This window comes from Ictalurus furcatus, chromosome 28 (assembly GCF_023375685.1).
Source record: "Ictalurus furcatus strain D&B chromosome 28, Billie_1.0, whole genome shotgun sequence".
Taxonomy (NCBI): domain Eukaryota; kingdom Metazoa; phylum Chordata; class Actinopteri; order Siluriformes; family Ictaluridae; genus Ictalurus; species Ictalurus furcatus.
Window position 1 is genome coordinate 1239837 of NC_071282.1, and position 15504 is coordinate 1255340.

Sequence of the window (15504 nt, forward strand, 5' to 3'; positions counted from 1 at the left end):
TTAATCCCATAGAAAATCTGTGGAGAGAGCTGAAGGTTCGAGTTGCCAAACGTCAGCCTCGAAACCTTAATGATTTGGAGAAGATCTGCAAAGAGGAGTGGGACAAAATCCCTCCTGAGATGTGTGCAAACCTGGTGGCCAACTACAAGAAACGTCTGACCTCTGTGATTGCCAACAAGGGTTTTTAAACCAAGTACTAAGTCATGTTTTGCAGAGGGGGTCAAATACTTATTTCCCTCATTAAAATGCAAATCAATTTATAACATTTTTGATGTGCGTTTTTCTGGATTTTTTTGTTGTTATTCTGTCTCTCACTGTTCAAATAAATCTACCATTAAAGTTATAGACTGATCATTTCTTTGTCAGTGGGTAAACATACAAAATCAGCAGGGGATCAAATACTTTTTTCCCTCACTGTATGGCACATGGATGGTTTATTTTAAATGTTGACTAACTTAGTAGTCGATGCAAATGCTGCATTTTATATTTCTTTACAAGGGAATTTTATAAGTCTGTGTAGTTCCCTTGTCCAAAATAAGTAAATAAATAATAGGGGGGAAAATACTAAGAAAGAATGGTAAGGAATGCTGGGGTACTCACATTATTTTTTGTAAATGTTAAATAACATTCAAACATTGCAAGAGGAAAAAAAAAAAAAAACGAACAAAAATAAGATGCTAAATAAGGGCATCTGCATGCACAACTTAGCTTGAATATCATGGTTATGCATGCACATTATCGCTAGCAACACTGGAAAAACTCTCAAAAAATATTTTGGTCCTGTTGTCTGCTAAACTGACGTGTGAAAGTTCCCGCTGATCATTTTATTAGGGTTTATTCTTTATGAAGAGGGATCATGAGCTTAGGTTTGGGAAAAGTCGCCCATTCACCCTTTCATATACTGATTTATGGTAAGTTACTGCCAGTCCAGTTCACTCTGTACAAATTTGATTATTTAACCCTTTTCCTAGCACGAGGATGACACAACGTCATTCAGAAGATCATGTATAACTAGGCATGTGCTAATAATTGCTAAAAGTACTCTTTAGTAGCTATGCAACATTTTTTGCTTTGAAAGTTCCTTTTTGCGTCCAAAGTGAAGCAGATCTGGAGAGATATTACAACAAACGCAAGTTAACTACATGTATGATTGCTTACACTTAGCTAGCTAATGTTTCCGAGCTTATATTTAGCTAGCTAGCTAACGTAACGCCTTCCAGTAGGTGGCATGTGTAATGTGCTAGCTAGTAGTGCTGAGCGATATATTGATATGATATCAACAATATCACACTCTTCAGTTAATGTAATAGATCATAAAGTAATTTCATAACATTTTATTGTTATTAATTGTAATCAGTTGCTGACTGAATATCAAGATTTTTGTGACTATTTGATAATTGTTAAAACTATATATATATATATATATATATATATATACATATATATATATATATATATAACAATATTGTTTTTCAAATTTGGCACTACTGTTTTATTGGCACTGTGTTGGCGATTCATATCGTGTGTCGTGAAAAGGTCTTCAAGTATATAATACGAGATATGATAATTATGTCAATCCCTACTAGCTAGCACGATTCTGTTGGCTTAAATTCCCAAAATGTGATTTCTTCGTATACGTTTAAGATGCTGCCCTATGAAAACAGGTACAAATAAAGTACATGTAGTCATGTCTTTTACAGATCATGATATCGTAAACTGTGATAAGATGTTAAATGATTAATATTTGGCACATGCGTAGTTACAATGTTACAACTCTTCCTCTTTATTCTCTCTTCTGCTCAGTGGCTTTCTTTCTTTTTGCAACCCACTAAGCGTGTAATATCGAAACAAAACAGTGGAGAAAAAAAAACAAAACGAAACAATGATATCGTTCTCCCAGGTTGTACAGAAGACTCCACAAACCGATGTCTGCATATGTAACAACAGTAAAATCCAAAATTATTCTCCAACCCACCCCGAGACCGCACACATACATTCCCACAACCACCACCACATTAAAAAACAGCAAATATTCATTATGTAGATAAAAATGTTCTGTACACTTAATTGTTCATATTTTGGCACGTTAATTTTAAACATGTTTGATATAATCTTATTTTGTAAATAGTGCATATGTTCCTGTACAACAGCATTTCGATACTGGCAGAGAGGACTCGAGTCAGCCTATGGCACCGGTGACCAAACCCTCAATACGCAAACCATAAGTAAACGTAATACTAAAGACAACTATTACATTAAGACACAAGTGTCTTATACAAAAGTAGGATGTCCTTTTCTAATTATGCGCTACCCGTGGAGTTTTCCGAATCCATCTTTCCAAATGGTTGGCACAGTAACACTGGAATACTCTTAACGAGGGGAATACTAAAAAAAAAACAACAACAACAACAAAAAAAACGACCTTTGACCCCTGAACAACAGAAGGCAACCATTTTGCAAGGTGATGTCCTTGTTTTAAACAACGGCGTTAGCACACAGATTGAACACTTATAGCACTTGACCTGTGATGGAGAGAAGAAAACAAAACCCCCAAATGTAATACTACACCAGCGTATGCTTTAAGGTGGCTTTCAAGGCATTGTCTCTTTAAAAATATGATCAAAAAAATAAAGTGATTAAAAAATGCAACAAAGCAGCAAATGGCAGATCGATGCAGCTGTGATACAGTGACTCCACTTAGTCATTAGGTAGCTTAGCAGGGCTGTCATGCAGGGTGCACCCACTTTCCTGTGGGGCAGGCAAAGGACTGTGGGTAAAGTCAGTGTCATGCAGCTCTGAAATGTGTGTGGTGGTGGTGGCTCAGAAGGATTTGACAGGAAACGGGGATTGACGTGGGTAATTTGCAAAAAGAAAATATTACCTCTGTTTCTCTACCAAAGCTGCCAGTGCAACTCCTTTAATGTCCCTTTTACCCGCTAAAAGTTCATCACGGGCAAACTTTGTGGTGCTTTTGTGGCGGTACATCTTTTTGTGAGCGGGCCGGTGAGGAAGCGGGAGGCAATCCAAACCGATAGGAGGGAAGAAGCCGGGTGCAAGAAGTTTCGATGAGGTCTTACCATCCCGCCCTGTCCCTTTCTTCCCCTTACTTGCCCCTGATGCACTGCCCCGTTTCTTAAGGTCAGCACTGCTACCAAGAATTTTCAGTGTTTGGCTTTGGAGAGCATGCTGCCCTGGTGACAGACAAGGCCCCCAAAGTGGTTCTACTGAGGCCCGCATGAAGCGTTGCACCTCCGCCATCCCGGAGACTATATTGGACAGGATGTTCGATGGCTCCTGGAACTCACCCTGATCATCGTCTGATAGAGCTCCGGCATTTGGCCAGTCCCCCGGAACCCCTATCATGTTCAGGGACGGGGTTGGAGAAGGAGCGCCGCTATCTGATTTCCTCTCACCTTTAGCTGCTTTCCCCTCTAGTAATGCCTTGATTTTCTTAGCAGAATGTGAACCCTGTTTTGGGAGCTTAACCCTCTCACCTTTAGCCACCTTGGGAGTTTTGGTCTTTTTGGTGCTTTGTCCATTCTTTCCTCCCTTCTTTTTAGACTTCTTAAGTCCTTGAAGCCCTCCTTCATCCTCCTCCTCAGTGAAAGTCTGTAAGAGGTGTGTGTTTTGTGCTGCATCTTGCTCGACTTGTGGGACAGTGCTGCAGCTCCACCTCACATTAGCCCCTGCACCTTCTAGAAACCCTCCCCCCTTGCCACAGTTCCCCAGCAGCTGTGGTGAGGGGCTAGGTGTGTCAGGTGGGGACATTTCAGACAAGGAGGAATGCCGGAACTTGTCAGGGGTGAAGTTTGATATGTCAAGCAAGTCGGTGGACTCTCGAAGTGGAGTGATCTCTTCAAGGCTCTGCTGCAGAACTAGCTGAGGGCTGCAATGTGAGAGGAAACCGTCGCTGATCTCGCTCATCTCCTCTTCTCTTTCTCTTTCACCATCTCTGAGGCTAAGAGAACTATAGTTGCTTGAAGCTGCAGAAAGAGATCCCAGAGAGTTAAAGCTGACGAGTCGGCCCATGCCATTTTCAACTCGTGATCCCACCGGACTACGCCCATAATCGGTATCCGAGTGGGGTTCTGGCAAGAGTGGTTCTTCAAATGCCATCCTGCAGGTACCTGTGGTACCCAGTGGTACCTGGCTATACCCTGTCACTGTTGTGCCATCCCCTGCTAGTACAGGAATTGGCCTGGGAAAGCCCGACGGCATGACTGGGGACTGAGTTGGGATGTCGGGAGAGAATGAAAGCTGCTCAACTGTGGGTTGGGAAGGCCAGTTGACAGGGTAGCTTTGTTCAGGGTGGTCGGTCTCAGGGAACGATGTCTGGTGTGGGATATGATTGAGAGGCTGGGGTGAATGTGGGAGCTCAGATTCCGAGGGAGGGGAGAGTACACAAGTTTGAACTGGTTGCAGAGGGGCTGCAACTGGTAGCAACCCTGTCTGCTGCTGGTCTGTAGAAAAATATGTGACATTGGCACTGCTGGAAGAATCAGAAGCTTCCAGAAGAGTCTGTAGATATCCACCAGGCAGGAGGTCCACATTCTCATTAGTCCCCGGGGCAGCGGGAGTCAAAGTGCATTTTTCAACCGAGGTCTCGTTTGTGAGAAGATTACTTTCCAAAGAGTCACTAAGGTTTTCAGGTAAACAAGAACTTAACTCTGTAAGTTCAGAGGCAGTGAGGTTTTCCTCTTTCTGTGCTTCATGTAGCTTTTTAGCCCTCAGTCTGGCTTCACTTTTGAATTTCTTTATCTTCACTGTTTTATCTAGTTTTCTCCTCTCCTCTCTCTCTTCAGTTCTGCTCTTAGCCCTGGCTGGGTGTGTAGTTTTACCTGTCTCTACTTTGTCCAAGGCATCATGTGTTGCGGCCCCTTGTAGGTCTTCTGTGCTTTTTACTGAGTCAGCCATTTCTTGTTGATTGTTACACAAGGCAGCAGCAGTTTGGCTGGGGATTAGAGTCTCTACAGCAGGGACCCGTTGAATCCTGAGTCTTGCGCTCCTTTGTTTGCGTTTAGGGGTAGTGCTCGGTGGCCTTTTGCAGCCATTGAGGCGTTTGGTTTTGTCTGCAGCTGCTAAGGAGTTCTGCTCCTGCTGTTCCTTTTCCTTCTTCTGCCAGTAGGCCTTCAGAGGTGCCAGTTTTTCATAGTGCAGTAAGGTATCTGGATTTAGATTCACCGTTGTGACTGAAGGTTCCACTCTACTCAACTTCACTTGCATGTGCTTCTCACCTTTAAAGCGGTTGATAATGATGTATTTAATGATGACCGGTGGCTCCTTTCGACAAGACCGGCGCCGCTTCTTTGGGCACCAGTCATCATCCCACTCTTTCTTCGGTCCAACCGACAGCTTCTTGCGCTTTTCTGCATTCCTCTCACTCTCTATGGAGTCCACGTCATATAGGTAGTCTTCTCGGAAAGCAACCTTCCTCTTGGCACGAAGGCGGTAGCTGAGCTGGCTGGAGGAGCTAGAATTCTCCCTGGACAGTTGTCCATGGGGTTGTTGAGCTTGCCAGGTGTCAGGGGATGAGCCTGTGCAGTAGCTGTCATCACTGAACTCGCCAGAATCCTCAGGTGAGTTGCTGAGGTCAAAAAGAAAATTGCTGTTGGGGGTTGTTGGGGCCTCTACTTTGTCCTCGCTTGACTGGTCCATCTTGTCTTGCAAACTTTCCGTTCTGCTACAAGGTAGAGTGGGAAAAAAGCCTAGTTGGGATTCATCTTGCAGGGAGACCTCAGTCCGTTCTTGCACCACATCCGGGTAGGACTCGTAGCGAATTTTGAGTGAACAGACATCAGTACCCAGAGTCGACTCCTCGTCCTGGAACATGTAGTTTTCCACATCTTCCTCGCAAAACAGATTGACTGCCAGCTCACTGCGAGAACACAAGTCTAACAGTTCCATTCGGCTCTCGCTGATCAGGGACTCCAGGCAGCTCCAGTCTTGAGCCTCCTCCCCCAAGCTCTCGTATATACTTCTAGAGGTCGGATCATCATCTGATTCGCTCTCTCGCATTGACTTGCCTTCTTCTGCATTTTCATTCATTCCAGCTGTATGGGTGGGTCCACTGAGCAACTGATCAGATAGCACTTGGTCGCCATAGCGGATAGTGGTGGTGGCAGAGCCGAGGCACTGCATGCTGAGGTTGGAGGAAGGGCAGGACTGGAAATCGGAAGTTAACCCAAGAACGGACTCGCACGATTGGTTCTTAGGAAGTAGACAACTTATGCAGTCACCTCCCCCAGAATCCATGCTAGAAAGGGATGGTCTGTCACAGCTCTGAGGCATGGACCAGGGACTCACGGGCTTGGAGCAAGTGAGGGATGAGAGGGAGGAGAGAGAAGAGAATGATGAGAGAGAGGAGAGAGAGGTGGCTTTGGAGACAGAGTCATCGTGCAGGTCTGTCACACTGAAGGGAACTTCAGCTGTCTGACTGGAGGAATCCAGGGTGGGTGGGGATAGAAGTGGAGGTTCGGTGGAGTCACAGTGCGTCAGAACATGCGACTTGTCAGGGAGATGATCATGCGAGTCTAAAAAAGAAATAAAGACAAGCTTACATCAGATTAATTATGATACGATACCAGGTTTGTCTTGTGGTCCTTGCACACCAAACACTAAGCTAGATTTAAATGAAGATATTCTGCTTGTGATTGCTTAAGAAAATGACCATTTCCTCCTTCAGTGCTATCATGCGATGAGCACACCATGTAGCAGTACTGCTTGTGTGGCAGGGTAGCATTAGCCTATAGGCTAATTAATATTTAAATGCATTCGGATACTAAATAATTTAAGTAATTAAAATTTGAGTGCAGATTTAACGGAATTTGATGCTCCTAACACAGACTTCCTGTGCAACAGTTCTCGCTCTCTCTCTGCTAGTCTAGATGCTAATTCATCTGAGAGCATTACACAGAATATTACACGACTGGTTTATTAAATAAGGAAATAACAGAATCTAACGCGTGGTAATAAAGTGGAAATATCAGCTTGATGTCAGGCTCTGCTAGAGTAGGAGTAAATAGTCCTAATTACAGACACTTCAGAGTGAAAACTTAAGTCCCTACTCATCATGGTCAGATGGAGGAAGAAGGAAGATGTATACTTGCATGGCAGCTTTTGAGCTATCGCTACAAAGCTTCGTATAAAAATAGAAATGGCCAAGGACTGACTGCCTTCACAGAAATAGGCCATTTGACCAACCACAGAATTTTTCAATAGCACAATAGTATGCAGCAAAACTTTTAAATGCAGCGACTATATCGTGCTCTGGAAAGCACATTCCACGTTGCTATACTTTTCAGAAATTTGCTTTCCCATCAGAAACAGGGAAGTGCGTACACATGGAAGTGTGGAGAAATTGCAACCCTCAAGTGTTTGAGACTAATGAAGAGGCAGTGTCACTTCAAGCTGATGTGAACTCGCTTCCCAAGGTGTATGGCGGTTGAAAATGGAGGCAATATGCTTGTCATTTAAGTGCTTAAAATTGACCGAACACTGTCGCTAGGCAACTCAGAAATATGGATGCCAAGCATGTTAGCCAATGACTAAAACTAGCACGTAGCCATTAACTTTTTGGTGGAAACTACGTAAAATTGTGTTGGTAAAATATCTTTTTTTAAAAGACTCATTTGGTTCTGCCATATTTATAAATGCCAACATTACGTTGTGAACTCTTGAGCTGTTGAGAAACTTGTGGGCCCTTTATGTGGAATGTTCTTATGATCCCAATCTTAATTAAACTTAGCAATTTTACTAAAACACAACAAAAAAATTAGCATGATAACATTGAGCTAATTATCACACTGTCTGTTGTCTGGAAGGCGCACTGCAAATAAAAGGAAACATGTGGAGCGGGAGGTAGAGCGGGTTGTCCACTAATCGTAGGGTTGGCGGTTCGATTCCCGGCCCATGTGACTTCACATCCCGAAGTGTCCTTGGGCAAGATACTGAACCCTAAGTTGCTCCAAATGGCAAGTTAGCGCCTTGCATGGCAGCTCTGCTACCTTTGGTGTGAGTGTGAATGCATGAATGAGACACAGTGTAGGAATCACTAAGGTTAAAAAAGCGCTATATAAGTGCAGACCATTTCCCCCAGAGCAGACCCCACATTTGTATGTTCTAAGACTTGTTCTACTAATGGTTCTTCTTAGGGAAAACAAGTGGGGCAGGAATGTTAGGAACGGAAGCCTGAAATGAAGAAATGTTGTGTAGTAATGGAAGTTACCCTTGAAAGTATATGATTATTATAGGTCTACACGAAGGGTGATGTGGAACAGGGGGAAATAATAATAATAATAATAATGGTTTTTAGGCAGTGTCTCTGTGTTTTTGTCTTGTACCATTGTCTGTGGTGTTAGGAGGACTGGGGCAGCACTCGGGCCCTGCAAATCGCGACTCCTGTAGGACATCCATCAATCTGGAGAAATTCTGCACTGCATAAACGTCATTCTTACTGTCTGATCTGTGGAGACACACACACACACACATACACACACACAGTGAGAGTGAGAAACGCCACAACATATTTGCTTTCCTTGCAAAACAAACCTATTTAAGCAGTAATACAAGAAGCTGCCTTATCAGAGGAATCCACAAAACTCCCACCTCTCTTTACTTTCATTTTCTCTGTGTACCCACATTAATCTGTTTTCCTCCCTCCCTCTTTCTCTCACACGCAGTGTTACTGAGAGTTGTGCTATATTACATCACTCTGTCCTCTGCGTGTCCTGCTCTATGATGCAGCAGACGTGTGGAAGGGAAGAGTTTGTTTAAAATGGTGTGGAAATTAGGTGCATGTGTGGGCTCACCCGCTGTCGTAAAGGTTCAAAGCAGATGTCCGTCCATGTATTTTTTTGGGGGGGGTTTATTGAAATAAAAACCAAGAACTTAGCATTGCTGTGACGGAAACTTCTTAAACATCTAACTTTAAATCATAACTGTAACCAATAATACCAATAATACCAATACCTAGTATTATCTCAATGTCCAAAACCAATACAATTACAATAACATTGCTCATCATCTAATATTCATGCGATTGATTCCATTTTGAATGACGTCTTATATTTATATATATATATATATATATATATATATATATATATATATATATATATATACACACACACACACATTACTGAATATAATTTCAAGAAAACTTGCGTGACGCAGAGGCTTTGTTTTTCCGGATGCTACAGTACTGCTAATTAGCGCTCTTGTTATTTATAGTCGCGTTACAAATGATCATTTTTTCTAAAAATGAAATTGCAAACTGTTGTTTGTTCATAAATGTATAACAACACAAGGCTTGTGTCTGGACACTATACTTACAGATGTGTATTTCTTCTTCGGAGTTGCTTTGATGCACTTCTCGATACGTGATCGACATGTTCTTTAAGCGATTAGAGCGGATGAATCATCTAACCAAGGACACGAGCTAACAGGGAAAAATATGTGTTTTGATTTCAGGTTGTCGTTAAATATATAGTTAAAGCCAGAAACAACTTAATAAGACGCGCGTAAGAGCTGCTTCGAAGTGAAACAATGTCACTGTGATTCTGGATCAAGGAAACCGCTCCATTTTAATTCCAAATTAGTGATAGGTTCGAGAACACACGCGTTAACCGAGACTGACAGATACGCTGCGGACGTTACACGGCGCCAAAAACTTTACGCTCCAGTGAAGAAGGCGTGGTCTCTGTGTTAGTCCTGGTGAAGGAGGTGTGGCATCTCGGTTAGTCCAGGTGAAGAAGTCGAAATCACTTAGTGTGACAGAATCTACTGCATTCGATTCGGAACATACTGCTCGGCTGTTGATAAAGTATGTACTGATCGGTATGTCTAGGACCTACAATTTAAAAAGATCTGATGCACTCCCTTCCGCCATTTTTGATTCTGAAAACTCTTCCGCTGCCTTATGGGATAGCGCAGTGTCCATTGCGTCCATACTGCAGAATCTCGGCGGAAGCAGTAGGTCATCCGGGTATTTCTTGTGTACTCTTTTATGAATACTAAGAATTCGGACGTACTACTCCTATGGCGTACTGATTTTCGCCTACTGTATAGTAGGGTAGTAGGGATACTGGGATGCAGCCATGGTCTATGTGCATGTCAGTGCCAGTGAACGCGGCATGACCTCTATGTCTATAAATCTCTATGAAGGAGGCATGGCTGATGTCCCTGTCAGTCCTAATAAAAGAGGTGGGCCCTATGTCCCTGTCAGTCCCGGTGAAGGAGGTGTGGCCTCTGTGCACGCCAGGCCCATTACAGGAGGCGTGGTCTACGTACCTGTCAGACCCCATTTTTTCCCCATTAACCCACCAACTTGAATCACAGGAACATTATTCAGACTCGAAACTGTTGATCGTTTATTGAGATACGCATCACACTGCTCCCTCTACACCGCACTGATCTGAGATCAGAATAAACCGAGGCAGGTGGAAGAGGGAAGCGTCTCTGCAAAGGGCTGTTATTAAAAAACGAAATTAATATTTATCCAGCCTTAACACCTAGCCGAGAGAGCCAGACAGTGGGATTATGGGATAGCGCGAGAGAGTCAGTGAGGAGAGAGTGAGATGTTCTCTACCTTTGTGTAAATGTCGCTGCATCTGCCCACCTACTGCATTTCTCACAATTAAGATGAGCCGCACTGTGACAGCAACAACACAACACTACGCAGTACACGTGTGTGTGTGTGTGTGTGTGTGTGAGAAAAAGGAGGATTAGTGTGATTGTAATCAGATCATAGATCAATAGGTCTATCTCAGTCTGTTTACGCTTGTCCGTTCATCCATTCGTTCACATATCCATCCATCCATCCATCCTGTAATACATCAGATCATCTTTCTGCACTTGTCCATCTCGCATACAGGATTAAACTCCAGCAAAAGCCAAATGCATACTGTCACTAGACGCAGGGTTTTATAACGGATTAAAACCCTGTATGTGGTGCTGTTATAGTAAAATAAAAACTTACTGCTTTACCTCTGACTGTTACAAACCGCTGACGCTGGAGACTCCTTCCCTAAAGGTTAATAAATAATCATCTCCTCACAGAAAACTTCACCACATCGATCATTTTTAAATATCGGTTAATTATTACTGCCGTTCGAGTCCCTCTGAACGAGCCGTTACTATAGAAACGATAACGTATTAATATAAACCTGCGCTACTTTCAGAGCTGCTGTTATAGAAAACTAATCACCACCTCCTGACCAATCAGAGAGGATTCAGGAGTGCTGTAGTGTGGAGGTCACAACCTTCTCCACAATTCGATTTCCTCTTTTAGTGGGACTTCCTGTCATCTATAAACATAACCAAAACTGAACGTGGCCGTCTTGGACAACCGAGACACTTTCCTTCCATAGAAGAATTTGTAATCATTGAAAAAAAAGCAAACTGCAGACACCAGACACATTCTGGCTGTGTTTTCTCTAAAGTGGAAACTGTGGATGGTTTGCACTTTTTTTTTTTTTGCTGAACTGTTCCTTTAAGTTCAGGGCTATCCCAGAATCCCCAATGTCCCATTGGCCTACTAACACACCTTTAAGTAAAAACCCTCGCTCAGTTCACTGAGTCGCTTCCACTCCACAGTCCACCAGTCCCCAGCGCTTAAATTCCACATAATATCTCTTACTCATTTTGCAGGTTTCCACAAATAGAGAAATGACCACTCCATGCTGTTACATGCAAACCTCTTCTTACTGGAAAAGCGATTACGACTGGTTACCTGCGATAATCTTTTTTTTTTTGGTCTGAAAACTAACTACCAGTCCCAAATGTTTGGATTTTTAAACAGATTTTTTTTTGTGTGTGAAATGTTCAACCTTTCAATTACAGAAAGCAGCAAGTTAGTGACCTGACCTATTCTGCTAGCATAACATTAAATCGCTGACTGGCTAATTACTTAAAATCAGCTTAACAGATTGTAGGCATTCGTTTTCCTGGAGTTATACTAAATTTGCTTCCTCTGGTCGGGATGCCAATCCACACACCAGCATATTTTTAGAGGGTAGGAGGAAACCAGAGAACCCAGGGGGAACCCACAGGGAGAAAATCCAGAGAAACTCCAAACAAGACTCGAACTGGAGACTCTGGAGCTGTGAGGACACAACGCTAATTTTCCCGGTGGTGAAGACAACAAACTATTCTGCTGTTTCAAAAATGTTCCAAACACTACAGCACACAGAATCCGTTTAAACACAGCAAGTTCATTTGCAATAACAACAAAATGACTATAAATCAAATATGGCGAATTTAACAGCTCTCTCTCTCTCTCTCTCTCAGAGGTTTAAGTTAACTGATTAGCAAGTTAGCTTACTGACTGAATAGGCAATAAGTTAAGATGTCCCCTTTTGTAGTGAGTCTGCATCTCCCTTGCTAGCTGATTTACTCATTTTTAAGCTTTGTGTTCCTGAAGACAACAAAAAACTAAATATTTAATTCATTTGACTTCTATTACGTGAGGTATTTGGGTGCACTTTGAATTAGCGGTTACCATGTTCGCCTCACACCTCCAGGGTCGGGGATTTCGATTCCCGCTGCTGCCCTGTGTGTGCGGAGTTTGCATGTTCTCCGCGTGCTGCGGGGGTTTCCTCCGGGTTCTCCGGTTTCCTCCCCCAGTCCTAAGACATGCATGGTAGTCTGATTGGCGTGTCTAAAGTGTCCGTAGTGTTTGAGTGGGGGTGTGAATGTGTACGTGCCCTGCGATGGATTGGCACTCCGTCCAGGGTGTACCCCGCCTTGTGCCCCACGCCCCCTAGGACAGGCTCCAGGTTCCCTGCGACCCTGTAGGATAAGTGGTATAGAAGATGGATGGATGGACGTGAGGTATTTCTGAGAGGTGGGGAAACGTCTCTGCATGTTGATTTAAATAGTGACGCTAACGATCAGCTGTGGACAAAATAACACAAATTACTGAGGTAAAAACAAAAGTTAGTTTTGATTTCAGTTTCTCTCAAACAGTAGAGCGGACCCTGAGGCGGTTTTAAATCTACGCAAAATAAAATACCACGAATGTAAACAAATATAGCTATAGTTAACCGCTTGTTTTCACAAACGAAGCACAAACAGAACAGCGAGAATGTTTCGGAAATCGCGGCGTATCCATAGCTTGCTCCCACGTTTAACGTGTGTAGTGGAACCGTATTATAACACGTCTGTCCGTAAAAATGCGAGTTTCTGTCACAGCCAGTCAAGACAAGGTGTGTGAAGTGCTCTCAAACTGTGAGGGAAGACTTTGGGGTCTTGTGACACTAGGATAACATATAAACAACAAAACAGCGTTTCGCTTCTGATTTTCAGTCAGAATGTACGCACACTACCTCAGCTACACTTTTCTGTGTTTTTGGGACACACACACACACACACACACACACACACACACACACACACACACACCATGACCTGTGTGATTAAAAACACAAATGGGAACGTTGTGAACTTGTGTAACAAGACAGCGGGCTCACTGGGTGTCTGCTGTGTCATGTTGACATTCGTTTTACAGCCTGTTTACCTGGCTTAATGGAAGCTAAGAAGCTAAACGCTAGTCCAAAGGGAAAACAATGATGACGTCACGTGCCGTTCGATTTCTAACGGGGTTTTTTTTTTTTTGACGCACTGATCGGGCGCGCGAGCTGATACGGCTAGCTAGTGTGCTAGTGAGCACAGCTGTTCTGTTCTTCCTCCTCATTTCAGCATGCCGCAAAGGTTCGGCCAGTAATGCAGCACACACACACACACACACACACACACACACACACACTTAAACGTTAGATATTTAAAACGGTTGACACTGAACGGCACGTGATGCTCGTTATTCTGCGCGTGTCTATAGGGGTGCGTCTATACAGCCTCCAGCCCGTTACAAGCTGATGGCGCGCGCGCGCGCGTGTGTGTGTGTGTGTGCGTGTATGCGCATCGTGTTTGCCAATGCGTATTCATGAATACACTCGCGCGGCTGTTTTTCTATACCATTTCGTAGCTTTCCGTTTCTCCGGTACACACACACACACACACACATACACACACACCTGTGCATTATGGATTCATCAAGATGACAGCTGACACAACCCCCCCCCTTCCCTCCCCTCCCTCCCTCCCTCCTCCTTCCCCCCATTGCAGCTCTTTGACGCGCGCGCCACAGTGGCCCAGCTGAAAACCGTTCACCGCCGCATCGCACGCGCGCACACATACACGCACACTCACCTTCCCGTCTTGGGTTCGTTCCGTCCTTAACGTTATATGGACTTCTTCTTCCTTCTCTGCGCTCAGCTTGTTAGCATGTTTATCTCTTCCTCACGGGGTGTCTCTCTCTCTCTTGCGTGCGCGCGAGCGAGCAAGCTCTGACCGTTTCCCCCCGGTGTGTGTATATGTGAGTGTGTAGCAGCAGGTGGACGCGCGCGTTAATCGCGCCTCGTCTTGGTCCCCCTACCGCTCCATTTTTATTCCCCTCGCGCGCCAGGGTTTCCGGGAAACGAACAAAAGGTGCCCGAGTCGCGCGGCATGCTTCACGGTTTTTTTGTTTTGTTTTGTTTTTTTAACGGCGCGCGGGCGGTGTCACCGTCATGACGAAGGCTGCTGCCTTGTTTCCTCCGTCGGTAAGCCGTCGTATCGTTTCGCCGTATATGCTCATGCGCGCGCGAGAGAGAGAGCGAAAGAGATGGAGAGAGAGAGAGAGAGTGTGTATGTGTGTGTGTGCGCGCGCGCATGTGTGTGTTTTTCCCAGCTGCACCCCGTCCGTCCCTGACAACTACGGCGCGTTCACGTGCTACTGCTCCCCCCTTTCTTTTGAGACTTGCCATAAAGAGCGCGCCCACAGATTTTTGGACGGTGGCGCGCTCGGGCCGTCGGGGACGCGCCCTACTCTGTTGAGCAGGTGCGTTGCACTGAGCATGCGCACAACCCATCGCCCAAGAGGACTCGATTAAGTGAAATTCTCTTATTATACTGAGTTGTGTGAATAATAATAATAATAATTTTATTATTAGTAGTAGTAGGAGTAATAGTAATAATAGCAGCGTTATAATTATTAGCATTAATATTAGATTTATAGAATAATAACTTTATATCACGTTAATTATATAATAAATGCAGCTTAAAACGCTTTACAAGCTGTAAATGGAAATACATTTATTAAAAAGACAATAATGATTATTGTGATAAAAACAAATATTATAATATTGCTAAGCGATATGATGATGAATAAATAAAAAAGACAGTAAAACAAAAATAATAAACAGCAAATAAATTATTAAGTAAAACGCATGGAAGATTAAAGTGATAAAGTTGTCACATGAATATGCAAATGTAAAACTAAACAAAAAAATCATCTGAAGGAAAGACGATGGAGTCAGAGTACGGCATATTAAAACAACAAATACAGAATATTATTATGATTATATAAAATATATTTCAAATATTATTATTTTTTTATTTGAAATAAATAGTAAATAAAATATAAAAAATAACAGTGTGTCATACTCAAATGGCTGTTCATCAGTCAAT

The 15504-nt window shown here is 43.4% G+C and overlaps 1 protein-coding gene across 1 annotated transcript; it reads right to left on the reverse strand.

Moving 5' to 3' along the window:
- Window positions 1-1475: 1475 nt before the first annotated feature.
- On the reverse strand, window positions 1476-15314 carry nexmifa (neurite extension and migration factor a). The gene is made up of 3 exons (XM_053618612.1): window positions 14206-15314; window positions 8340-8461; window positions 1476-6530 (listed from the first exon to the last, which is right to left on the reverse strand). The coding sequence occupies exons 2-3, from the start codon at window positions 8410-8412 to the stop codon at window positions 2878-2880; spliced, it is 3726 nt and encodes a 1241-aa protein (XP_053474587.1). The 5' UTR covers window positions 8413-8461; window positions 14206-15314; the 3' UTR covers window positions 1476-2877.
- Window positions 15315-15504: the final 190 nt, after the last annotated feature.